The following is a 27,905-nucleotide window of genomic DNA, read 5'->3' as shown; positions in this document are numbered from 1 at the left end:
TTCTACGGCTCCGCGTGGTTTGGGAAATAAATAATTTTTTGTAAGTAATTAGCTAAAGTCTATTTTATTTATGCTAGTTCTTTTTTTTTAACTCGTAGTTCTAAATTGGAAGATTATTGTGATATTGAAATATAAATATAAAATTATATTGTGTTAGTTTTTGATCGATCAAAATAAGCGTCACACTTGCGGAAGCCGATATACCCACCGAAACGCCGTGCGAGACTTTCAACCCCAGGTAGGCCAATTATGGATCTTCGGATCCACATTATGTCAGCAGCTGTTCTCCAAAAACAAACACGTTCACGCCTCACAGACGACAGCTTACAGTCGTGCGTAAAGATGAAACTGACTTCGTACAGCCCCGATCGTACAGCAGACGCTGTGCGCAGAGGTTCAGGAGCGGAAGTCCCATTGTAAACATATCACGGCAGACCCGACTATGTTTCCATGAACACGCTTTTCAGCATCTTTTTATTGACCACTTTTCACCAGTGTTGGGTAAGTTACTTTAAATTAGTAACTTAGTTACATTACTAGTTACTTCTCTAAAAAAGTAACTCAGTTACTTCAAGTTACTCGTTACTTTCAAAGTAACTAGTTACTAGGGAAAGTAACTTTGGTTTTACTCAGAATTCTCTTGTTAATGTGTTGCTTCCGTAACTGGATACCCAGCAAGTTTGCCAGTCTTCTAGCTTGCTTACTTGCCACAAGTGCACTGTGCCACCTACCAATAGAAAGGAAAAAATAATGTGCACATTTCCACGAGAGAAATCCCACGCCTGGACCGTCGTTGACCGTCGCCATGATTCTAGCCTGCTTTTTACATCCAACACAAAAACTGCAGTCATGGTGCTTTTGATTGTACTCAGAACTTGGAAATTCTGCCTTCTGAATAGGAAGATGTAGGTAACACCAGACTGCAGATGAGCTGCATACAGAGCTGGACTGGGACAAAAAAATAGTCCCGGGCATTTTGACTAGAGACCGGCCCGCCATTATAGGAAAAATCATAAAGCCTTTGAATGAAAATAAACACTGATGTGATGTACACTGTTCTGATGGTATATATGTATCAATCTATCAATTGTTTGTTGTAAGACTCAGATAATTATTTTTTTTTAAAGCGAGACATTTTAAATGAGAATAATAAAGAAAAGTATTTCCTTGTCCCCCCCTTTCCCTGTTAATGCCCTACCTGCCCCCCTGGCAAAAATTTGCTAGACCCGCCCCTGCACAGTTACCAGCTGTCAGCTACTTAGAAAAGGATGCTGATGTTATTTGTCTCTCAGAAACAGTTCATAACTTCCCTTCAACTCATCCATGTCACCTAAAAGGTAAACCTGTTTCTCCATCACCTGTTCAGCTCTGATGATTCAGTAAGGACATCTCCTGGTTTCATCTTCATGTTTCCCTCTCACCAGATAACCAAACCGATATCATGACCAGCAGCTTTACAGCTGTGGCTCCAGCAAACATCAGCTGATACTAGAAATTAATATTAAATAAATTCTAACAACAGCTGATCAAGCTTAAACGTGCTGCTGTTGTTTAGCGCGACATCCGCTGGTTTCCTCTTTCTGGCGCAAAGTGGGCAATAAATAAACAAGAGAGAAAAGCTGATCAGCTGATCATTGATCAGTTTCATGATTGAAGTAGAAACAGGAGAGGGAGGGGGAGAGAATGAGAGAAGAAGAGGCAGCTGTGCAGCTTCAGCTTTGTGTCTTTTTCATTGTAGCTGAAGTCCGGGACAAACTGTGTTCCTTTTCACCTCAGTACGAAACGCGTAATATTTTCTCTGAATACCAGACGATTCTGTTTTTTACAGGACGGTTGGCAACTCTAATAATTAACCGTATGAACAAAATAAAGTTCAACATCAGTAACATAGCACCCACCCAGCTGTATAGAAACTCCGTCATGCTAGCTAGCACGCAGTACGAAAATGTCAGCATACCGAAAATAAACTCCACCTAAACTTGGTTTATATCCGACTCCATAGACTGCAGGTCATAACTTCTTACCTGAAGTTCAGTTCATCTGACACGCGGACCGGCGGCCGCTTCGGGTCTCTCCTCTTGCCTCCCTTTCCCTCATCCACCTGCTGGCTTCCACCACTTGCTAATGTTACTGAATCTGTGGAAGCTCCGCGATATCCACCACACGAAGTAACGAGTAACGCGTTCCTGGTTTTGGCATAATAACTAGTTACCGTGCTCGTTACCACAATAATAACGTAGTTACTGTAACGCGTTACTTAATAACGCGTTAGTCCCAACACTGCTTTTCACACACGGTTGCTTTGCGCATACAGCCGGTGTTTAAGCTCGCAGCCCGACACACACCAACACAACAGCATAGGTGGCACAGACGTTAAGGCGGCGAGGCAAGATTGCCGGTACCGCTAAGGTGCGTCCGCCTCCCTGCAGCTGCGCTGCAGTCCACGCCCGCCACACACATTAACCAGGTAAAATACATACTTAGCGGAATTTTGCAAAGTCCTAAATGTGTTAATTACATAAATAAAATGTAATTTTCTCTGTAGCACTTCATGCATTTAAGCAACACACCTTAGTTGTTCACACAAAGCACAAAGGTAAAAAAAAAAAAAAAAAAAACAATATATACAGTGTTATGTTCATTTTAGATGTCAAAAAGTATTTGCGTCTCTCAGAGTTTTCTTTTGCGTGGAAATCGCGTCCAAATGGCTCTTTGGGTGTTAAAGGTTGCTGACCCCTGCCCTAGACAAACACTACACAGTGCCGTCCCGCAACTATTTTTCTATTGTTGCACTACCTGCTCTATACACACAGTGTCGAGCAACGGTGGAGACGGAATTTCAAGCAGTACAACATTTTGCGGCAACAACAAAATGTGAGGCATTTATTGTTTTTATGTTTATTTATTGTTTTTATGTTCAGTTTCAACTGTTACGAAGTTGATGTGCAGTTAATAAGTGTAATAAATATTTATATTGGAAAAGAAAATTGTGAGAGAATCGTGATCTCAATTCTAAGCAAAAAAATCGTGATTCTCATTTTATGCAAAATCGTGCAGCCCTACTACTACTAGATTAACTCGTGACACATCTGCACCTGTTTCTATGACCACACTGAGTAGAGTCTGAGTGGCTGCACTTACACTGGTGCATTCAAATCCACCCACAAACATATTGAAAGATGCAATGTGGATTGTCAAGACTCAAACCAATCATTAAGCTGTCATGTAATTAATATCCTTAGTATCCTTATTTTCTTATTATATTGTTTTATGTACTTTAATAATGAAGGTTTGTAAAGCAAGGCCACTTTTGACTCACAAACTAAGTGCTCACCCAGACTGAAAACAGGAAGTGTAGAGCTGTACAGCATATTAATAGATACAGGAAACCAGACAGAAAAGAGGAACTTTGCCATATAAGCAATGTTTGTATCGAAACTGTGTGTAAAGTACCAAAATAATACCTATATGAGACACAGTTTATGATTGTAATGTTAGAGATCCTGCAACTGGCGTTTGGGCTGTGCAGGGGTCTCTCTCTTCCGGAAGATGATTAAATAAAAAGAAATATAAATGTTTTAACACACTATGAGTTGGTTTTCTCTGTGCTATCATGGGGACAAAAGAATCGGGGTTAATACTGCACTTACACTGGTGCATTCAAATCCACCCACAAACACATCGAAAGATGCAATGCCAGCAATGTGGATTGTCAAGACTCAAACCAATCATTAAGCAAAGACAGCAGGGATCACTTGTTTCTGTTTATTATACAGCCAGATTTACTTGTGACGCATGTGCAGCTGGCTTTATCACCTATTTTGAATTTGTTTCAAGCACAATACATTTGTAACTTTCAGTGTTTTCCGGTCTTCCAAAAGAAGAAAAAAAACCTTCAACTACATGACATGCAATTGTGTATTTGTTTTCACCTTATCATACACTTGAAGTTTTACAAATCACCACTCCTTTTGTTAATATCATTTCAGTCTCAGACAATCTAGTTTTTCTTACAGAGATTGAATGCACCTTCTGCGGATGGCGGTACCACACAGTGTGCGTGGACTTCCCCTGTACAAAAGGCAACTACAAATGTTGTGAATGCTAAATAAACAGAAACAAACGATCCCTGTTGTCTTTGCTTAATGATTGGTTTGAGTCTTGACAATCCACATTGCTGGCATTGCATCTTTCATTGCCAGCAATGCCAGGTATCAGTGCTCAAACCTTTTGTGTTTGTTTCCAATAAGTTGCCCACCTCAGGAAGCAAAAATGTGTTCTTTACTTGTCAGATGAACATATGAGACACTTTGACTCTTCAGTGCAGTGTGGAGCCTAACAAAGATCTGTTTTGTGTCCCAGCTGATCAGCAGGAGGAGAAGAGTCTGACGGAGCAGCAGAGGAACATTTTCAGCTACTTGGACTCAGCTCAGCCACTACAGAGAAAACAATGAGCTCAACACAGAAGGTGACAGACAGAGCAGGGCGATATGACCAAAAATATTTATCACGATATACATTTGAAAATTTGCGATAACGATATAACTGACGATATTATTGACACTAGACAAAATACTTTACAACTCCACAAAAAACACAGTAATAACGACGGCCTGCTAGCATGCTCTACCACAAATAGTGTTTGTTGTGTATCTGACGGATGAAAGCTAAACCAGTTCCACACCACAAGTTGCAGCATTTTTACAAACCAGTTCTGGTTCATCTGTTTCATTCAACGATCCGCTTTCACCCTTCTCATTCTCCGTCGCCACCATGCTTTTTCCTCCATGTGCGTATGAAAACAAAGGCACTGCACATGTGCGTTTTACCCATATTCTATCGTCATATTTCGCTTTCCTATCGTTGCCCAACATTATACCGGTACTACTATGAACGGTATGATATGGCCCAGCTGATCGTGCACTAATCACACATTAAAATGAGCAAAAGAGGCAAAACTGTGTGCCAGAGTCAGGGGTCAGCGTTTGTTTTTATGTCACAGCACCAGAACGATTGCAGGTGCTCATAAGTAGTTACCATAAATCACCACCTTTCATGGTCTCAGCACATCGACTCTGTTATTAAGAAAATGGGACGAGGCATAGCTATGGCTATGAAATGCTCTTTCTGTATCACTTCTTCAATTATGAAAGATGTCATTAATGCACTAGTAATATCTCATCTGGAGTATTGTTCAATCATTTGGTCAGCAGCTAATAAGACAGATCTTAACAGACTTCAGTTAGTCCAGAATAAGGCGTCCAGATTAGTGTTAAGATCTTCATACTATACTAATATTGATAAAATGCATTATCAACTTTCTTGGCTTCCTGTACAGGCTAAAATATTCTATGGCTTAGTTGTAGTTATAAAGAAAGCAATTCTGTTAAACACACCACATTTATTCTGCTCAGCTGCAGTATCCAGATGAAATACATAATCATATTACACAGTTTTCAACAAACTGCAATTTAGTAAATGCTCAAGTTAAAAGTAACTTTTTGTAAAACTGTTATATTTAGAGCAACTTTTAAGTGGAATAAATTGCCTCATAAAATTAGAGAATTAGCAACTATTCAAAACTTCAATGAACACTTAAAAGCCGATTTACAGAGTTTTTAGTTGTTGTAAATATTGTAAGAGAGGATTTGTTTTTGAAATTTGTGCAATGTGTCTCAATGTTATTGATATTATTATTATTATTATTATTATTGATTGCTTATGTTTTAACAATTGTGAAACCTCACTGTGGATGTAAGAGCCAAATTATGTGGATATCTTGAATCCACTTTATTGTATAATATTTTATGTGATTGTATTTGACGGAAGACGAGCAACATCTGTTGTGGAAGCTAATGGGGTTCCTTTTGAATAAACAAATAAACAAACATAAGATTTATTATCACTGAATAATTATATATAAATCTATACGAATTATAGAAATATGTAATAGGAAACAACAAAATAATATAAATTATAAAATAATGTAAGTGTGTGTGTGTGTGTGTGTGTGTGTGTGTGTGTGTGTGTGTGCATACAATCAGGAGGGATGTGCATGATTTTAGTGTTTTTAAATAGTCATGAATTATTTTTAACACCAGGTTGGATGTAATGTGTTAGAACTACCAGCAGGTGGTGATAAGAGACCTTTAAGGTGTTTGGTGCCACACTCCACCTTCAGGTTTAAAACTAGTGTTAATGGAGGGAGTTTGAAGGTTGAGTTTGTTCCACGACTGCATTTCACTCACTGCCTCTGTTTGTATCTCTGTCACTGCAGGACCAACATGGAGCGAGAAGTCAGCGCTCTCAGGAGGCCGACAAACCTCACAGAAGAAAGAGAGAGAAAACATACAGCTGTGACGAGTGTGGGAAGGGTTTTACTGGGAAGTATGAACTAAAACAGCATCAGGTCATCCACACTGGAGAGAGACCGTTCAGCTGTGACTTGTGTGGAAAGACTTTTTCCAGGAAGGATTCTCTAAAAACACACCAACTCATCCACAGTGGAGTTAAAGCGTACAGCTGTGATCAGTGTGGCAGAGCTTTTACTCACAGTAGCTACTTACAGAGGCATCTAGTTACCCACTCTGGAATTAAGGCATACAGCTGTGACATTTGTGGAAAAACTTTTAGGCTGATAGGGAGCCGAAATATACACCTAAGCATTCACACCAGACATGATGTGTACAGCTGTGACGAGTGTGGGAAGGAGTTTACTGAGAAGGCTAATCTAAAACGTCATCAGCTCATCCACACTGGAGAGAGACTGTTCAGCTGTGACTTGTGTGGAAAGTCTTTTTCCTTGAATGGTCACCTAAAACAACACCAACTCATCCACAGTGGAGTTAAAGCGTACAGCTGTGATCAGTGTGGCAGAGCTTTTACTCACAGTGGTAGCTTACAGAAGCATCTAGTTACCCACTCTGGAATTAAGGCATACAGCTGTGACATTTGTGGAAGAACTTTCAGCCTGATAGGGAGCCGAAATATACACCTACGCATTCACACCAGACATGATGTGTACTGCTGTGAACAGTGTAGCAAAGAGTTTACAACAGACGCAAAGTTACAACGACACATGTTTACCCACACTGAGGGACGACCTTATAAATGTGACCTGTGTGAGAAGACTTTTAAAGCTCCACATTACCTGAGACGACACCAACAGATCCACACCAGAAAGAGACTCTACAAGTGCAGTTACTGTGAGGTATGTATTTATATTGTTATCTTGTCATTTTAGCCTGACTGTTTGGAACAACTCTGCTCATTAAACTGTGTTAGCATGTTAGCAATTCTACTTTATGGAAAAGCAGCTCTGAGCGATTATTCAGATTTTCATGTCAGTTATGATTTTAGTATTACTGTAGTATTATGGTGGTAGTATTGTAGTTATTGCAGCCCAGTAAACTGAGTGTGTTAACTGAAACAGTGAAATGTAATTGGACGTCTGCAGAGATTCTCTTTATTTCAGGCGACGTTCAGGATAAAAATGTTGAAGGACTGACTTACACTGTCTTTGTGTCTTTGTTTAGAAGCAGAGCGACACAGATGGATCCAGTTCTCAACCCTGTCATCACTGTGGTGGTGGGAAAGACTTTCGTTGTGACCTCTGTGGAAAAACTTTCAGTTGGCAAGCCGCCCTAAAAAGACATCAACGTAGACACACTGGAGACAAACTGAAATACTGCAAAGAATGTGGGAGAAGCTTCACCACATCACGTGACTTAAAACAACATGAACTGATTCACAGTGGGGTTAAAAAGCACCTCTGTGATCAGTGTGGGTCATCCTTCACCTCTGCAAGTAAGCTTAAAACACACAAACGAGTCCACACAGGAGAGAAACCGTACAAGTGCAGACACTGTGACAAAAGCTTCTCACATTCATTTCATCGTAACAAGCATGAACATACACACATGGAAGGAAACTACAGCTGTGACCAGTGTGACAAGAGCTTCAGGAATCTCAGTTCATACTCTGAACACAAACGATCCCACGTTACTAATAAACTGTTTCACTGTTACCAATGTGCCCAAACATTCACCTCATTGTCTGCTCTGTGCAAACATCAGCGTGATCACTCAGGGCTGTAATCACTCCCATCACTGGATCACAGTGAATCTGAAGAGACAGAAAGATCCTCTGGTTTCAGTGTCAGACTCAAAAAGCTTGAGATCAGGCTCCACAGAGTTCAGATAGAATCATTTAAACTTGTGTTGAACTGAACTGGTTGCTGGGCTGAACTTCTACATAATACAGATTTACATGGGATCTTATTTTCTGTCGTTTTACTGAGTCAGTTTTGTCCTTTTTTTCTCTCTCCTGGTTTTGCTCGTCTGTAAATAAATGAAACTCAGTCAAATAGTTCATTGTTCTCCAGCAAAACGTTTTGGAAACTCATGTTTAACCTTTAACACTAGGTTTACTATCCTGCGCAAATTTGCGTAACTTCCCTAAACCCAATACCCCCTAGAATTACTGGCTTTTTTATTTTCTGGTGCAAGTCCCGAGGTGTTAAGCACCCCTGCTGAGATTTTCACAGGTCGTCAGCTTGTTTCTCCTACAGCTTTTGTTGTGCAAACCACCCATTGTCCTTGAGGCCTGGCACATTTGCATTTGCTCACTCAGAGTTGCTCAGATCCAAGGCAGGCCAAACCTCTGTGTTACAACTTTCAGAAATGCCTGATAGAAATGCTTCAACTTACTCATGAGATTTTGACCACATTTTTTGCGGAAGTCACAACTATACTGAATGCACGACCGTTGTTGCCAGCTGCAAGAAATACTTGGTAGGGAACGGTTCGTTTCAAAGTTTGAAAGACTTTGAAATAAAACAGACTTGTGTACCCATATATTGTGAATATCTGTCTTTTGTATGTAGGTTGTAACACAGAGGTTTGGCCTGCCTTGGATCTAAGTAAACAAATGCCAATGTTGCACAAACACACACACACACACACACACACACACACACACACACACACACACACACACACACAGCAAATCTGCATTTATTTGTCCCACAAGAGGAAAATCTGCATTGTCATTGCAAAAAAGTGGACAGAGCACAGTATAGAAAGTGCACTATACAAACAATCTGGAAACATAAATATGGACACGTGTATTCAAAAATATTGGTGTATGTATACACACACACACACACACATATCTATCTATCTACGTGTGTATGTATATATATATATATACATACACACACATATATATATATACATACACACACACACACACACACATATATATATATATATATATATATATATATATATATATACATACATATATACATATACATACATATATATATACATACATATATATACATACATATATATATATCATATAGATGTGTCTGTGTGTATAACTAGACTTTATGCATATTATATAAGGTGTGGCTATATAAATATATAAATATATGTACAACTCTGTGTATATATGTTTATGGACAGGCATGCAGGCAGGTAAGGAAGGAAAGTAGCCTTGCAGGGAACGAAAAACTTGAATCTCTCATGGTTAGGGGTTGGGGGAGGGTGTGTTTGCACAACAAAAGCAGGAGAACAATGGAGCTGAAGACCTGTGAAAATCTCAGCGGGGTGCCAAGAGGTGTTAAGGTCGGGGGAATTCACGCAAATCTGCGCAGGCCAGTAAATCTAGTAGTAGGGACTTGCACCAGGGAAAAAAGGCTCAGTAATTCTAGTGTTAAAACTCTGACATGTTTTAGCACACAAGGCTTCATCGGGGAGTTCACTCATGATTGGACCATGAGAATAAAGGTTTTTAGTTCTTTCAAAGAGAGTCTTGGAGCTGTTTGATGTTTTTGTTTTTCTGAAACCACCTGAAAGAAAAACTATTTTTCTTGCTTTCTGTAGTGTGGAAGTTTTTAATGTTTCTTTCATCTGTGATGTTCTTGAATGTGTTGACATGAAGATGGTACAAATAAACTGTCCTTTTAGCTTTAGCTCCTAATTTATTCATTATTTATGGATGTAGCACAGCTGCAGTTTCTTGATTAACACTAGATTTACTAAACCTGCGCAAATTTGGGTAACTTCCCTAAACCCAACACCTCCTAGAATTACTGGTTTTTTTTAAATTTTCTGTTGCAAGTCCCGAGGTTTTCTGCAGGGATACCGGCCCTCGTGGACTGAGATTGCCCACCCCTAATCTAGACCAAGAAGATAACCAAAAATACAAAATCAAACCAAGACATGAAAACTCAAAATACTGTGTCAAACTGACCCAGAACCATGACACTCTTTGGGTAAAAATTAAGCCAACATCCAAGTGTCAAAGGTCGGTTCTAAAAACATGTCAGTCCCTGGAACTTATTTGTCTCACAGATGCTAATTCGGTGACTGCGGGAATGTTTTGGGACTGTACCCCTGTCTGATCTTAAAAAAAACTAACTTTGTTGTTACATTACGGCAACATTGAGGAAACATTTAACGGCTGATCATGGAGCAGGATGAATGTCAAAGGGAAAGTCCCTGGGACGCTTCCAGTTATGCTTCCATCCGGCGTAGTCATCTGACCGGTCCGTGCTATATCGCCCCTCCTGACCCGGAGTGGTATAACGTTTTGTAGAAAAGTTTGATCGATTCGCTCTCTCTGTCACTCTTACAAAATAATAAATTCTCTGGGGTTTTTCTCATATGTTTATGGTACCTGACGGAGGAAGCATTGACCGGGATGAACCGACGGTCGTCTGACTCCTTCTTGATGTGCGTAAAACAAGGCCATTTTCTTTTAGGGTTTCTGTCTATTGTACCCGTTGTAAAAGTAGCTAAAAAAAATGAAGAAAAACTCTTTACTTTGGTATGAGTGGCTGCACAAAACCAAAATACCTTATCGGGGTGTTTTAATAAAATTATTTAGTTCTGAATTTAGTTCTGAGTTCTGAATATGTGCGCGGTGCTTTTTTTTTTCACCAAGAGTTATTTTACACATACAAGGAGTCGAGGCCTGCATGAAATTCTTTGCTAGGTTACAAACATTAAGAAATACTAATATCGATTAGAGGGGTTGTTGACGCCTTCTTGACCCGCGGTGTGTGCAAAATAAGACCGTTGTAAAAGTAGCTCAAAAAATGAAGAAAAACTCTTTACTTTTGGTCTGATAAGGAGTGGCTGCACCAAACCAAAATACCTCATTGAGGTGTTTTAATAAATTATTTGGGATAGAGTTCTGAATATGTGAGCTGCGCTTTTTTCACTAAGGGATATTTTTTTACACATACGAGGAGACGAGTGGGTGGCCAGTAGGTTAATATAAGAAAGTAAAATACATCTGCTATTGTAAAAAGAAATGGCTCTCTATAAGCAATAGAAAGTCCTTCTTTTCATTACAAGCGTTGGTGTAGCATGCCTCCACCCGGCTCTATAAATATAAATGCAATCCGTTACTAGTCAGATAATCTTAAAGGTTTTTATTTTTTTTGCGCCTGTAATAAGATTAACATAAGAAAGCAAAATAAAGCCGCTATTGAAGAAAGAAATAGCTCTTTACCGAGAAAAAGGTTATCAAGATCATTGTCATAGTACTGAAACATTTAAACAGAATTCAAACTATGAGTTTGTCTGTGAAAAACTAACTGTCTTGATCCTTCTGTCTCTATACAGCATGCGCTCCGATCTCCGCTGACTCATCAGAAATCTGCTGCGTCACCCCCCTGAACTTTTCCTCCCCCAGGAACCGCCCCTCCTTTTTTCCCACCGGACGCAATTAGTCACACATATGGAATCGATTAGACACTTCGGGAGTACTTCCGGTAAGGTCAAAATGTCAAGGCTAGGGCCATCAATCAAATTGATGACACATGTTGTAGGGTTATGTTTTTTTATTCTATAAGGATGTTATGTGTTTGTAGACTTTCTGCCCAGTTTGACCCATTTAGCAGAAGTCAGCCTGTTTAAGGCTCTGATGACTATTCTGTATGACTTAGAGCAGTTATGACATGGTCTGATTTTCTCACCCAATAAAGGAATATTTAATATATCAGTCTACTCTCCATTTTATCAGAAAGAATTATCACAGCTCGTACATTTTCTTTTTACACATAATGTAAGCATTGAGCCAAATGTGATAATGCCAACATATTAAACGAACAATATTTGTCTCTTATATATGATACATCTATATATACACTGTCAAAGATACTTGTCTTTGAGTGAAGATTTAAGGTGATAGGAAATATAAATAACTGCAACTTGAATCTTTACTGAAGCTCAGTATTTCTCACAGAGTTCAAACTCACTGCTATAATCACTAATAATGATTAATATAATAACTATAATATTGGCCGTTTTATATTTACATTACCAAAGTGAGATGACCTTAGTCTCATGAACAACATTAGCTAATTGTTATTTACTAGCTAATCTTAACCCTCTCAGGCTCAAATTAAGTTTTTGTTGCTAATGCACAACCAAGTCCTGCAGTGGTACTTGTTCTGAGTATTAAAAAACCCATAAAATATGTATGTGGGGTAATCAGGTTGTTAGTTTTTAACTGTTGCAAATCGGCAACGCCTGCCTCGATATGGTTAAAATGACTGTTAAGTACAGAAATGAAGCCCAATTAAATCACACAGACCTCATGTAGAAACAAATGAAGAAAATATGTTCTCCTTCATTTCTGTCAAACAAAGCTGTATGAAACCTTTCCAGCTGTTAGTATCATGGTTGCTAGGCAACCTGGGCAGCGCGACGGAGGCTAAACGTCCCATTTCACAAGCCTACAAGCCTCGCACTTCCAACCTTAGCGATCTTTGAGTACGCAACCCTTGAGGACCGTTAAGACTGCGTACTTTAAGGCTGCAGACCCTGAATTGGGATATAGCCCTGGTCTGATTGGGGAGGGGACCAGAGAAAACTACAGAATCCGACATTGTTTTGGCAAAATTACACACTGATTCAATATTGATTTTAGTGACCTCCGATTGGCGTAACCGGGTGTTGATTGATTGATTGATTTATAATACTGTAGCGGGCCAGGGCTTTTCGGGGATTTGTTGTTGACATTTATGTTCTGTTTTGTAGTTATGTTTTGTTTATGTTGCTATGGTGACAGGTGACGCCCTCTTGCTGCGACGGTGTGTCCTTCCGGGGTCAGAGGGCGCCCTGTGTGTTGTTGTTGCCGCGCTGAGGAGGGAGGTAGCGGCTGTGTTACTGAGGAGGGAAATAAACGGGTGCTCCCAAAGAAACCTCTGTCTCCTCCGTGTCTGAGCTCGCCACATTGGTGTCAGAAGTGGGATAGCTCACCCTCGCCGTAATGGAGAGAGACATTCAGAGGCTGGAGCAAGCCGTCGAGGAGAGAATTCGCTGCTTGGGAAGTGGGCGATTGAAGAGAGAGCAAGCGAGCGGCCATGTAAGTCCCCCGACGGTTCTCGACGGCGCGTGCGCACCGCGGCAGCGGCCCGTCGCGACCGACGCTGGGACAATACTTCATGGGCTGCCTTTGTCGACCGACACACCGGGCCCCAGACAGCGAGCAGTGATGCCTGCAACGCCAGCTAAGGTACCGAAATATAACGGGCTAACCCCGCTAGAGCCCTACCTCTCACAAGTACGGCTAGCCGCGAGACATAATGGCTGGAGCGACGAAGAGGCTGCTACACACCTAGCGCTAGCATTGGAAGGAGATGCACTGCAGGTACTCCATGACCTAGCCCCGTCAGAGCAGCATGAGCTCCAGGCCCTCACCATAGCACTCGAGAGGCGATTTGGGCAGCGGCACTCCACTGATCAGAGCAGAGAGCAGCTGACCAACCGGAGCCGTAGGCCGGGGGAGAGCCTGGGCACCTTTGCAGCGGATGTGTTGCTGTATGCTCGTCGTGGCTACCCAGAGTTCCCAGCAGCAGCCCGTGAGGAGCATAGCCTGCATGCTTTCCTGCGAGGACTTTTTCCAGAGCGACTACGCCAACACGTCCGCCTGGCCATGCCTCAAACTCTCCGTGAGGCGCTCCTTGAGGCTGAAAGGGCCGAGCTGGTGTTCACCTCACCACCTAACCAGCAGGTGCGCCCCCCAAACTACCCTCAAATCAGAGCCGCAGACTACGACAGGGAGGGGGAGGTCCCAGAGGTATGCCAGCTGCACCCCTCGGTGCCCTGGAGGTGTCCCCGTCGACCGACCGACCGCTGCTTCCGCTGCGATGAGCCTGGCCACGTGGCGCGCAGCTGCCTGGCGCCCGCCCCAAAGGCCAGGACCATGAGGCCTCAGGGGGATGAGAGGGGGAGCGGTACAGCGAGGGGACCACCGCTCCAGCTTCCTGCCCCCCTCCCAGAACGATGCACGGTGGCGGGCCTAGTCGGGCACCTCAAGGGACTCTACCTGAGCTGCAGTGTGGGGGACCAGCCCTGCCAGGCCCTTGTGGACACGGGGTCAACCATTTCCCTAATACGACCTGGTGTGTTTCCTGGAACATCCGGGCCGCTTGTGATGGGTTGGTCACCCACCGACACCCAGCTGATGACAGTGACGGGGGAGAGAACTGACATGCGGGGGAAGAAACCGTTGCGGATCCGAGTGAAGGATCTGGAGCTGGTGCACGACTTCTGGCTTGCTGACATCCAAGAACAGTGCATCATCGGCCTTGATCTGCTGACCCGCTGGGGGGCCTGCGTTGACACCGCGAAGCTGGCTATCACTCTTGGTACAGAGACTCTGGCCCTCCAGTGCGGTCAAAAGCAGGGAACTGGAGACTGCAGGCAGACTTGGCTTGTTCAGCGTACCATCGACACCGGCTCTGCTCAACCCATCTGTTTGCGCCCACGCCAGCTGCCCCTCTCGAAACGGCAGGGAGAGCGGGCCCAGGAGGCACGGGGCGTGACAACTGCTCGGGCCACAGCCGGCGGAGGGGGATGGCTCTCGTTGACCATGCAGCAGCTGAAGCAGGAGCAGGAGGCTGATGCGACGTTGGTTCAGGTGGGGGCCTGGCTGGAGGCAGCACGACGCCCGGGCTGGACAGGGGTGTCAGGACAGGGGCCCGAAGTGAAGGCCTACTACTCCCAGTACAACAATCTGGAGACCCACGGTGGCCTCCTGTACCGGAGATGGCAAGCCCCCGGGCAGGGCAGAGATCTCCTGCAGCTGTTGGTGCTTCGGACGCTGCGGTCGCAGGTGCTCGAGCTCGTCCACGGCTCGGTGGGGGCCAGCCACTATGGGAATGCCAAAACTCTCCGGGGACGGTTCTACTGGCCTGGTTGTCGACGGGAAGTGGAACTTCATGTGCACTGCTGTGACACCTGTACGGCACGGAAGGGCCCCACTCAACCCTTCGCTGCCCCCTACAGCAGCATCGGGTGGGGGCCCCGATGGAGAGAGTGGGAGGAGACGTCCTAGGGCCTTTCCCCGTCCCCGAGGCAGAGAACCGGCGCGTGTTGGTGGCCAGGGACTGCTACAGGAGGCTGAGGGAGCTGCGCCAGGCCCAGGTCAGTGCTGGAGTACGACAGAAAAGAGCCTGCGACACCAGGTGCCGAGGGGGAGCTTTCGTGCCTGGCGACAAGGTTTGGGTGTACTGCCCGGTTCGCAAGAGAGGAGTGTCCCCCAGGCTGTGCGGTCACTGGCAAGGGCCGGCGGAGGTCGTGGAGCGGCTAACAGAAGTGGTGTACCGTATTCGCATGCCGGGCCCAGGGCGCGTGGCGGTGTTGCACCAGGACAGGCTCTCACCTTACCGCCCGCCCGCACCAGCAGCCGCCAGGGCAGGGGATGCTGGTGGCACCCCAGGTTCTCATCCAAGTGACTCTTCCCTTGCTGGTCGAGATCGGCCTGCGCGCCGAAGGAAGACACATGGACAGTTGCAGGACTTTGTGTGGGGTAATGGGGTTGTCGGGGACGACTGACCCCTTGGGTGGGGGCTATGTAGCGGGCCAGGGCTGTTCGGGGATTTGTTGTTGACATTTATGTTCTGTTTTGCAGTTATGTTTTGTTTATGTTGCTATGGTGACAGGTGACGCCCTCTTGCTGCGACGGTGTGTCCTTCCGGGGTCAGAGGGCGCCCTGTGTGTTGTTGTTGCCGCGCTGAGGAGCGAGGTAGCAGCTGTGTTACTGAGGAGGGAAATAAACGGGTGCTCCCAAAGAAACCTCTGTCTCCTCCGTGTCTGAGCTCGCCACAATACTTTATTCATCCCAAGGGAAATTGGGTTAAGGCTGCCAGCTGCCGACCATACATACATTACACACAAACATCACATGGGGAAGACAGGTCAGAGGGGTATAACATGGAAAATGCACAACATGAGGAAAGATAAGGAGAAAAAAATAGAACAGAAAAACAGAAAAAAACACCTCTGCACATAGCACATGAAAAAACTCTTAATACACCAAGAAACACATGACAAGCAACAGGGGTGGGTAAAGGGTGAGAGACAGCCAGTGTATACTGTACATCCGGGCAGGCAGCCTATGCACTGGTCTCCTTGATCCACCGTCAGCATCGGAAGGGAATAAGCGTTGAAGGCGTTTGGAGGGGGAGAGGGGATGAGTGTACATCTGCATGTGTATATATGTCTGTGTGTGTGTGTGTGTCTGTGTGTATGTCCAGAGTTCAGCTGAGACATTGTCCTTCGCCCTGCCAGGCTAAGTAAACAGTCTTCCAGCCAACCCAGGTGGCCTTGCATAGAATGGGAAGAACAGTCTAAAAAAAATCCATATCAGGGTGTTTTTGTTCAGCTCCAGCATTCAGACCGCAGCTGGCGCTGAACAAAGGGGTATCCACATGAAGTGATGGTGGTTTTTACTAGAGATGGCACGATACCACTTTTTTATGTCCGATACCGATACCGATATCATAAATTTGGATATCTGCCGATACCGATATGAATCCGATATAGTGTGTTTTTTAATCAATAAAAATGTTTTTTTAATATCTTGCTGCATTTTGTATAAGTTCAAACTCAAGTTTAAATAAACAACAACACTAAAGCTATTCTGTTATACCTGTATGTAAAAAATACACTGCGCCCAAAATATTTCATAGTTCAGCAACACTGATCAATCTAATAAACTTAAACCTACTCCATCCTCCCTATTCTGGTATTTTAAAGAGTACTTAGCAGAAATATTAAGCAACCTAACTAATAGGGTTGCAAACTCCTAGCAAAAAAAAATAGGGAACCACCCCCCACCCTCCACCTCATGATGCTTAATCGACCTAATCAACTTTAATTTGATGCAGGGTGAAAAAAAAATGCACATAAATCAATTATTTTTCAAGAATAATTCAATAGATTCAACATCTTTCTTCAACAGAATTGCAGAATTCACAGATGGTCTCTTCCCAAAGGAAAAAGTACTATAGCTTACTAGGGTATATTAGACTTAACAGTTACTATATACAGTAACGGACTTCTATACATTTTACATCAGATTAAAACTTTGGGTGTAAGATTCGGATAATTATTTATTAAAAGCTAGATATTTTAAATGAGAATAAGAAAGAAAAGTATGTCTTTGTGCCCACTTTTCCCTGTTAATGCCCTATCGGCCCCCCTGGCTAAACTTTGCTAGATCCGCCCCTGCACAGTTACCAGCCGTCAGCTACGTAGAAAAGGATCCTGGTGTAGAAAGTAATATTAAATAAATTCTAACAACAGCTTATCAAGCTTAAACGTGCTGCTGTTGTTCAGCCGCTGGTTTCCTCTTTCTGGTGCAAAGTGGGCCAAAAACAAAGAAGAGAGACGGACTCGCGACAGAAAAGCCGATCAGCTGATCATCGATTGAAGTAGCAGCAGGAGAGGGAGAGAGAGAGAGAGGCAGTCGCTCCATATATCGGTTGTTAAGCTTAACGTGGGTACGCTTTACAAACATTCAGAGATGAACTTACACACTTGCTTTACTTCTCTCTGGGATAACTTCCTCGGACATGAAATGCTGGTTTGCTAGCGAGGCTACAAATACACACAGCCGCTCTATCACGTGACGCACACTGCTCCGACGTGCTACGGTTATGAGGCGAGTTACGCCGCGTCGCAAGTTTTGTGAGGTGCTTTTTTGATATTTAATGGATCGGATTACATTTTTTATTTCTCGCCGATATCCGATCCAGTAATTTAGGTCAGTATCGGACCGATACCGATACGTAATATCGGATCGGTCCATCTCTAGTTTTTACTTTAGTGTGAACAACTCATGAGAATTTCAAAGCTGTTCTTTAACACTCCGACACTGGTCTCTCAATCTCCCGTTGGAGAGCCGTGAGCTTCTCCATAATGTTATCAAACTTACGCTCCGTGATGTTGTCATTCTTGTGCTCAAAAAGCTGATTCTGAGAACTCATGACCGCAGTGAGCTTCCCTAAGATATGATCCAATTTGCGCTCAGAGGTGTTATTCCGAGCGAGCCCCTCCAGATGTAATCCAGTTTGCATTCAGAGGTCTTGTTCTGAGTATTCATGGCAGCCGTAAGCTTCTCCAAGAACTTATCCGTGCTGCACTCAATGAGCCCATTTTGAGAAACTCACACCTCATCCCACCGTTTCAAACCCATCTGGCAGCCTTGTGGGGGTTCAGCCGCCGGAGGTACAGCCGAGTCCCGGCTGAAGACTAGAGGTGTCCGCAAGTTTGCCTTGGCTGCACCTGATTTGTGGAATAACCTCCCCATTGCCACCTTCGAGTCCAAATCCATTCAATCTTTCAAATCGCGGTTAAAAACCTATTTATTTAACCTCGCCTTTTCTACCAGTTAATGCTTGTTTGTTAGTTAGTTTAGTGCTTGTTGCTACCTTCATTCTATTCTTAACCTCTTTTAATTATTTTACATTTTTCTTGACTCTTTTATATTTTACACACAATGTTCTAATATGCTTTTATTTGCATTTCTGTGTTTTTAATGCCATTAACCTGCTAGCATGTTTGGTACTTTGCCATGGCCTTCGACTTTCTCTTTTACTTACATCTGACCCTCTCACATGTTCAGCACTTTAGTATACCACTGGTTTTTAAATGTGCTATATAAATGGTAAATGGTAAATGGCCTGTATTTATATAGCGCTTTACTAGTCCCTAAGGACCCCAAAGCGCTTTACATATCCAGTCATCCACCCATTCACACACTGGTGATGGCAAGCTACATAGTAGCCACAGCCACCCTGGGGCGCACTGACAGAGGCGAGGCTGCCGAACACTGGCGCCACCGGGCCCTCTGACCACCACCAGTAGGCAACGGGTGAAGTGTCTTGCCCAAGGACACAACGACCGAGACTGTCCAAGCCGGGGCTCGAACCGGCAACCTTCCGATTACAAGGCGAACTCCCAACTCTTGAGCCACGATAAAGTTTATTGTTGTTGTTGTTGTTAGTAGGACAGAGATCAAGAGTATAATACGCCACAAAATGAAGGAAAGGTGGCAAAAGCAATGAGAGGAAGAGAGGAAAGGACGATGGTTTTACAAAGTCCAAAGGAAAATGAGAAGCACAGGAAGCAACAGGAGAGAGGAGACGGTTATAGCTTGACTTAGATTCGGGCACACTGGTTTGAATGGCAAATTAGTTTTAAAAGGGAAACACCGTACAGGGGAGTGCGAGTGCAGTAGAGAACAGGCAACAATAGAGCAAGTTTTATTGCACTGTCAGTAGTATGATGCTGAAAGACGACAACTGATCAAAAAGCTTGACGATATGAAAATGAAAGTGGACTTGGTTGTTTTATTTTGCAAGACCTCGGGCCATATTTGGGGTTTTAAGGCAGAGTCATTGGTTTGGGGAGATTTTTTTTATTTTGTCATTTCGGTCCACACTCCACACCAGTTGGTGGCGCTAATGCACCATTTTTCTTTTTGCCAACCACTAATAAACCCTATAAAGAAGACGACGAAGAAGAAAAAACCCCAAAAAGAAGAAGAAACCACATAGTTTCCGTTTCATTCCTGTTTGTTTCTCATTTTCCCCCTCTCACTAGTGATGGCCAAATGAAGCTTTCTGAAGAATTGAAGCTTGTATTGAAAAAGGGTTCATTACTCGAAGCTTTTCAACAGTCCTGTCTGGTGACATCTGGTGGGCAAAAATATGAAGAGCAGCTTGAATCTACAACGAACTGAAACGAACTGCTCGATAATGACAGCCAACTCTACAGAGTGGAGTTTACATTCCTGTCTGATATTGGGTCACCGTTGTGTTGCTTTGAACATGTGTTTTTTGGGTGAAAAAAATTGTTTATTTGTTTAATAAATTTTGATCAACTTCCCTCGTTTAACCAAGCGTCACGGTGTGGTCTCTCTTTGTTTGTGACTTCTTGATGTTGGTAGATAGTAATATCTAAAAAATATCATATACACACAACACGTTATGGAGTATGCTTCTGCTGTGAGGCCCTGCCTCCATGTACTAATACAATTAATCACTGGACAGCTGAACAGGTATGTTTATTAATAATATTATATTTGGCCAATATTCTTATACATATTTTTGACCTGGGGGCAGAATTGATTGTGAACAGGAAAGGGAAAACGCTTATGAACTTGCAAATTAAAAACATGATGCTTTTAAAGTAACCCTTTTTCATTTAAGAAGGGAATTTGGTCCACTGTGTGATGGCCGAGTCTGCTTGTTTCCATGGAGTAACTTCTCCTGCTTTGAACAAAAACCCTCTCAGAAGAGGCTGGAGTGCACAGAAACTGGTAGAGATGCAGGTATCTGGTCGTCCTGGGTTCCACAGACTATCAGCTAAAAAGAATAAACACATTGAATTGCTGCACATTTGTAGAATAACATTTTAAGATTACTTTAAAAATAAAATATATTTTTATTACATTAAATGTAAAGAGTCAAATTGGAAATCTTTCTAAAGTTATTTCATGATATGTACATTATGAAAAGCAGATTTTTGACAATTTAAGTTTTTTACATTTTTAAATAAAATAAACATGCAAAAAAACAAACAACAAGAACACAAAACTGGCAAACCCAACCAAAACTGACCAAAATCAACCGAAAATACTCCCACACGACAGAACCTCTCCTCTGCCTCTCTGGCTCCATATCTCTCAATAGAATGATCTGTGGTTTGCCATCTCTCACCATCAGAACACTCCACAAATCCTGCGAATTATAGCACCGCCGCCACCACTACTGTTTTGCGCAACCATGACGATGAGGGGTCTGAAAAATGCTTTTGCCATGATGTAATCTGTAATTTCCACAAAGTATGCTGATCAGTGTAATTTTCAATGATTGAACTGTAGTAGAGACGAGCAAACATATTGGTAGATCTGAGAAGAGAGAACTTTTGTTATGAAAATGATTTTAATCTTTTACACATGATTGCATTTGAGCTTATTAAAGAGCTGTGGCTCCTGGTCAAGTGAAGGTCAGAAACTCTTGGCAGGCGTTAAGGATCAGCCAATACACGGTGAGGAGGACAGGAGCTCTGAAAGGAATGGCAACACACCTGCTTACATGACATACGCCTGGAGTGATTTTTTATCTTTTATTACTTATATTCTTTAGAGTTAAGATTTAAGTTTTTATCATTTACACCTTATATCCTTTTGAGTAAGTCTTAAGTTTCAGTTATGTTCAGTTTGAGTAAGTTTCCTTCATGGTTTGAGTGTGACATTTAGCCTAGAAATCACACAGAGTTTAGCTGTGTATGAGCACAGGCCTTATGTCTGGCTAAGACGAGAGGTGTGAGGTGAGCCGGAGTGCAGACGAGGTCATGACACATACTTAGCATACACTGCAGACACACACATACACACCATAATAGATCTATTTTGGTAAGTGAGAAGTGAAGATGGGTTTTTGCTGCAATTGCAGAATTGTGCCGAGGTACTTAGAGGAAGTGCAACTGAGGTTGAGACAAGAAGGCGTACGTGGGGCGACACCGGGATGGAGATGAGACTTAATGTTCTTTAAACTATGTTAAAGTTCACGGAACATTTTGTGGTTTAAGTGACGTAAGCTGTACTTTGTCTATTTTTGCAAAAGAGGGGGCTTTGTTATTGTACCCATATAAAACCTTTGTCTAATTGTTGTAAGTTCAGTTCGATTGCTGACTTTGCCCAGCTTCGGACTCCACGCGTGTAATCAATAAATCTTTGCTTTGATCACATCTTCTGGACCAGAGTTGTTATTTGCTTGTGAGCCCTCCGTACTCCTTTTCTCCAACTTTGAACCTTAACAACGATAAACTAATTCACCATCACCGATAGATTCGTCATTACTTTGCATAACTTGAGCTATTTGGTCGAGAAACAGGTCAGGGTCATATTGATCATCAGGATTTAAAACAGCTTGAACATCAGAAACCAACGTGGGTCCACGCAGGACCACATTTAGAACATGACCCTGCTGAGATCCAGCCACAGCTCTATCACATTGGCAGCTTCTAACTCTTTCTGACACTTGTTCTGGATCATCAAGACTTATGTCCCTAAAATCAAGGCGCTCATGCAATTCTCGGGCGTTGAAATTAGGTATCTCTCTAATGCTACGCTGACTGTGACTGCCCGCCCCAGACTGAACAATGGGCTCGAATACTGCAGCACCTGTTTGTGAATGGTTAACACTTAAGGAATTTCCATTGTTTGAGGGGTTGTGTGGTGATGCGTCAGCAGCAGCTGCAGCAGCACCCAGATACGCATGTACGCCAGGTGCACACCCCCGATCAGCTGTGACAGAAGCCTCAGCAATAAGACGTCAGCGGTAGCCTGAGTAACAACAGTCCCTACAGCAGCGGCAGCAGCAGCCGTGACAATAGGCATATCCGGATGTGAATCGGTTGCATGAGCAACAGCATCGATATAAACAGCATCATCAGCAACAGCTTCAGAATGAGTTGGACAAGGACGTGCATTAGACACAGGACTGTTTGCTACAGCGACACTACTAAGTCTTGCATGCTAAACTTCGCATTTGTTTATTATTTGTGCAGCCCACTGGTTAAAAGCCTCAAAGTGAAACCATTTAGCTCGAGTGGAGGTACCATCATTGTGTTTGAGTAATTTACAGGGTGGGTCCATGGTGTAGACTTTAAAAGTCAGCGATTTAACAATCTGGTACTAATGAGATCTAATAAACCCCAGGTATTGTTTATTGCCTGCTGGGTACTAGTTAGAGCCACTGCTATTAATTGCAAATCCCCCTGTGCTGCTTCTTGATGTTGGTTGACTTTAGCTGCTATTTCTTCTTTCTTGATCAAAAGTAGAGGTGTTTGCTGCATTTAAGTATGCGTTATATGTCTGTGATATTTGCGAGTCTGTTATGCAGCCTTCTTCAAAACCTATGTCTGTATCACTGTTGTTTCTGAGACATTCTGGCGTGGTGGGTATGTCAACTATATTGAAATCTGATAGGCTGTACTCAGAAACATCGCTGAAATCACAAGGCAGGCACTCGCGTGTATGTATGGTCCGGTGATGAAGAATGGTTCTGAGTCTCCGTTGTTGCACAAAGCTTGTGGTTTTTCTTGTTGTTCTGGGAGTTCAATATCGCGTATATATTCCAAAAGCATCAAGGGGTCGTCATGGTCCGCATCGTGGGAAGGGGTTGTGTGATTGCTGTGGAGATAGACGTGTGTCACACATACACACACACACACACACACACACACACACACACACACACACACACACACGTCTGTGTTATTCCGGATGGCCCTGGTTCTTGACACGCTGCGTACTCTGTCTCAGGTCTGGTGTATTACAACATTTGTAAATATTTAAACCTTTTTTTTTCCTTTAAATTGGTTGTCATGTATACAGAGACTTGTATACATACCTAATGTAAGTACGGACTTTACACGGGCAGAATTAAACCTAAACTAAACACGAGACACAACCTAAGAGCTAATCCCTCACCAAGAATAACTGAAACAGATCTATAATAATAATAATAATAATAATAATGATAATAATAATAATAATGATAATAATAATAATGATAAACAAAGCACCAGAACATCAGAAAATAATCCATAATGCAAAAATAAACCAAAATATAAGAAACTCAAAATGCTGGGTCAACACTGACCCAGAACCGTGACAGTCTGATTAGGGTGTTTTTATATAGGTGGGGTTGGTTTCAGTTGACCTCTGAGAAGTAGAGATAAAAGAGTAGGATGTAAAGAAAACCCCTTGGAGGTTCGGTTGGTCAGTAGAAAGTGTAATTGACAGATAAAAGAGCAGTTTGTAATAAAAAAAAGGTTGAAACTATAGAGGTACAGTTAGTCACTAGGAGGTGTGATTGTCCTGGAAAAGCCATTGGAGGTTCAGTTGGACATGGTTTCAGTTGACCTCTGACATGGAGAGCATGTGGGGGCAAAAAATGCTGCCGGTATATTACTGCTTACAAGGAATCACCATAGCTGATAAGGAGCTCATCATCAGCCAGCTAGCTGATGACACCACACTCTTCTTGAAGAATTCAAATCAAATCTGTCCAGCCCTTAGTGTTATTAGTGATTTCTCTGAGGCATCTGGATTATGTCTAGATCTAAAAAAATGTGAATTGCTAGCAATTAAAGGCTGCACTGCAACATTTATGTTAAATAAGAAGTCACATACCAAGGACTGTTAATATCCAAAGACTAAAAGTCAAGATGCTCGTCAAACTTCACTCCGATTATACAAAATAAATCCGAAAAAAGTTCAACCAGTGGCTGCAAAGGGATTTATCTCTGAAAGGTAGAGTGTTAATTACTAAAGCTGAAGGGATATCCCGACTGGGATATGCTGCTCTCTCCTTACATCTGGATCTGATCCAGCTGAGTCAGCAGTGGGAAAAATCTGCTTTTCACAGGAACTTGGTAACAGCAATAAGAGAATATGTAGTTTATTGCAAGAAGATATCGTGTCTCTCCCATATATATAATATCTTACTGGAACCGACATGTTCCTGATATCACCTGGAAGACAGTCTGAATGATCCCCCATAAATATCTAATTGTAAACAAGGTGAAGGAAATCTCATATAAAATTCTTCATAAATGTTACCCAGCCAGTCACTATATGTAAAAATTAAAAGAGACATAAATATTAATTGAACTTTCTGTGGGGATCATCCAGAAACTGTGACACATCTTTTTTGGTACTGTTCCTCTACACAGAGATTCTGGAAGAAATTTAGCAGTTTTGTTATCGTAAATATTTTAAGGGAGTTTTCTTTATGATGGAAAATGTTTTATTCTGTTTCTTTAATGTCATGGTCCTGGGTCGGTGACCCAGCGCTTTAAGTTTATTATTATCCTTTTCCTAGTTTATTCTGAGTTTGCATTTGTTCTTAGGGTTTGAGTTGTGTGTTTCTTTCATCCCTACCTGTGTCTCTCCTCTGTGTTCTGTTCGTGTCCCCAGTTGGTTGTGTAAAACAGTCTGTGAGTTTCCTGTTTTACTTTGTAGGTTTGTGTCTCTTTATGTCCATTAGTTCCAGCTGTGTCCCCTCCTGTCTGCCATTTCCTAATTACCTGGTGTGTGTATTTATACTGCGTGTCTGCCTGTGCTCCTCGTCGCGTCGTCTGTGTTCCTCTGTGTATCTGCCGTGTATTTAATGTTATTCCGTGTCTCTCTGCTCCTCGTTCCATGTCCTCCCTTTGTATTAGTTTTTCCAGTTTAGGTTTATGTTCAGTTCTGCCCACACCTTGGTTATTGTGCACTGTAAATAAAATCCACTTGCACCTCCGCCACTGTCTGCTTTTGGATCCTCCTTCCTCACCTCCACACGACTGCCACCCCAGCCGTGACATTTAAGTTCTCCAGGAAGAATGATAAATGTTTTTTATAATAAATTTGTTAATATTTTAGCTAATTTTTTATCCATAAATGTAAGTTTATTAATAAAACACCATATTTCTGCCTTTTTATAAGGATATGGAATTGTACGTGCAATCAATATCAGACTCAACCAACAAAAAGCCTCTCAGAACAATATATATATGTTTTTGTTGATTTTTGATTTTTTTTTTTACTCATAAGATAATTTTTTTACTCCTGGTTTTGTATGTTCATGTTTTGGTCTTTCGTAAACTTCATCTGTTTGTATGTTGTATACTCATTGTGTGTTCAATAAAGTTCAATTTAAAAAAAGTACGTTCTAAATGAAACTTCAGACGTCACTAATCACGTGACTCTGGCCAAACGAATCAAGCCTCGACACAGTGCTTCTGAAGCAGCGTGTTGATCTTTTTGACACACGTACCGGAGCGTCAGCTTCAAGCGGACCATCACTACCTCTCACATCTAAAGGTAAGTGTCAAGGTAACTTTGAACTGAGTTCAGTCAATCTGGAGTTTTTTAAAGTTTTCTGATTTAAGTTTTCTGTTGCTCTCTGTGAGAGAAGACCGTTAAAGGCGAGGCTCTCCAGAGTGTAGCAAAACAGGAAACCACAGCTGTGTGTGTGTAAGTGTGCAAACGAATAGATTAGAAGTGCAAGTGAGCCACGAGTATAGAAAGGTCAAGTTTCGTGAGTTGTTTTTCTCACCACTGATCACGCGCTCAACACTCTACACATACTTGCATCACACGCGCGCTCTCAAGCAGTAGCGGTTTTAGATACGGGCGACACGGGCGGTTGCCCGGGGCGGCATCGTGATGGGGGGCGGCATCACGGGCATCGGCAAAAAAAAAAAAAATGCTCGTACTCATGCTGCCCCGACGGCAGCCAGGGCATATTGGGAATGTCGTAGGGACCGATCGCCTTTCTATCGCCCATTTGCTGGGAGTAAGGGCGCCCTCCGTTTGCGAGGTGCGCCTGCTGCTTGCTGTACAGGGAGGAGAGGGCGGGGCGGCGGGGGATTCTCTGGCTAGCTGGAGCAGCGTCTAATAGCCAACTCGCAAAATAAAATAAAAACAAACCAACAAACACGAAAACACCAGACATTATGATACAGACTTATAATTTGCACCGATGTTTTTTCGAAATTCTATAAAAAAGTGAGCGCGAGAGCCCTCGGTGCGCCTGCTGGCTGCTGAAGTCAAAGTAAACTTTATTGTCATCTCCGCTACATACAGTCCAGTATATAGAGAGACGAGACGACGAGGCTTCAGTTACAGCAGTGCAAGTAAACAAACAATAAATATAAGAACAGTAAGAAAATAAATACATACTTTAGGACTCGGGGTAAAGGGATCAATAACAATTTAAAATTTATAATTTACATTTTGATGATTTAAAGTCTTACACACAACCCGTCGAAAGGGTAGGGAGACCTGCTGTTTCCAAATAGAGCACATTTCATTCATAATGTTGTAAATCCAAGCCCATTAGTCTATTAGGTTAATTGTGGTGATCCTCGAGTTGGGGGATTTGTGTTCATACTGGAGTGCAAAATTAAAACCAATGGAAGATGGACAAGAAAAGTTCAAAGCCATCAGGTGCTCAGTTTAGAATAAATAGAAAAGAAGAGGAGGAGAAACGAGCAAAAGATACAGGTAAGCAGATGTGTCATTGGATAATGGCAGGTCATCCTGAAACAATCAGACTAAACTCCAAACAATACATTATGTTACAGATTTTAATATTAATTAGTCATTGTTGATTTGTCATGTTCTCATTGTATGACGAATTATGATGGCTGCTTGCATATACACTCTCTCTCTCGCTCTCTCTCTCTCTCTTCATGTTTTTCTCTGGTAATTTTCGGTAACAGTTTTATGTTAATGTACAATCCTTAATATGTTTTATGTGTGTGTGTGTGTGTAAAGTTCCACAATAAATGTGGAACTTTCTATTTTGTCTGCTTTTGTGTCTTGCAAATAAACCTTTAAAATGAATTCAATTTTATTATGTGTTTATGTTTGGCCTACATCAGTAAGAAATGCCAAATTATATACACAAAGTTATAGAAATCATGATGATTTCAATAACATCACATAATAACATGTAACATCACATCCTGTAAGCATAGTCTGCCTGTGTCTTTTCTCTGGAAATGGACATTTTCAGTCAATATAGGTAATAC

The 27,905-nt window shown here is 42.4% G+C and overlaps 1 protein-coding gene and 1 long non-coding RNA gene across 3 annotated transcripts; one reads left to right on the top strand and one right to left on the bottom strand.

Moving 5' to 3' along the window:
• Positions 1-4,439: 4,439 nt before the first annotated feature.
• Positions 4,440-19,929, top strand: LOC109203538 (zinc finger protein 347). Of its 2 annotated transcripts, XM_025910487.1 has the most exons (5): positions 4,440-4,468; positions 6,278-7,210; positions 7,536-7,806; positions 11,640-11,788; positions 19,914-19,929. In XM_025910487.1, exons 1-4 carry the CDS (start codon positions 4,451-4,453, stop codon positions 11,744-11,746), a joined length of 1,329 nt encoding a protein of 442 aa, XP_025766272.1. In that variant the 5' UTR covers positions 4,440-4,450; the 3' UTR covers positions 11,747-11,788; positions 19,914-19,929. The 2 variants fall into 2 exon arrangements, with proteins under 2 accessions (XP_025766272.1, XP_019218532.2); XM_019362987.2 differs by lacking the exon at positions 19,914-19,929 and having other exon boundaries at positions 11,640-11,924.
• A 3,282-nt stretch (positions 19,930-23,211) lies between these two features.
• Positions 23,212-25,302, bottom strand: LOC112847908 (uncharacterized). The gene is made up of 2 exons (XR_003221743.1): positions 25,267-25,302; positions 23,212-23,511 (listed from the first exon to the last, which is right to left on the bottom strand). It is a non-coding gene; the product is annotated as an uncharacterized LOC112847908 (long non-coding RNA).
• Positions 25,303-27,905: the final 2,603 nt, after the last annotated feature.

The sequence above is a fragment of the Oreochromis niloticus genome, linkage group LG9, assembly GCF_001858045.2.
Source record: "Oreochromis niloticus isolate F11D_XX linkage group LG9, O_niloticus_UMD_NMBU, whole genome shotgun sequence".
In the NCBI taxonomy this organism is placed as follows: domain Eukaryota; kingdom Metazoa; phylum Chordata; class Actinopteri; order Cichliformes; family Cichlidae; genus Oreochromis; species Oreochromis niloticus.
The sequence above is the reverse complement of the archived record's forward strand: the minus strand, read 5'-3'. Positions and strand labels throughout refer to the sequence as shown.

Coding starts and splice junctions, on each gene's coding strand:
- LOC109203538 (XM_025910487.1), top strand. Junction 7,211..7,535: donor ACAAGTGCAGTTACTGTGAG/GTATGTATTTAT, acceptor GTCTTTGTTTAG/AAGCAGAGCGACACAGATGG. Junction 7,807..11,639: donor GTCATCCTTCACCTCTGCAA/GTAAGCTTAAAA, acceptor GTCTCTATACAG/CATGCGCTCCGATCTCCGCT.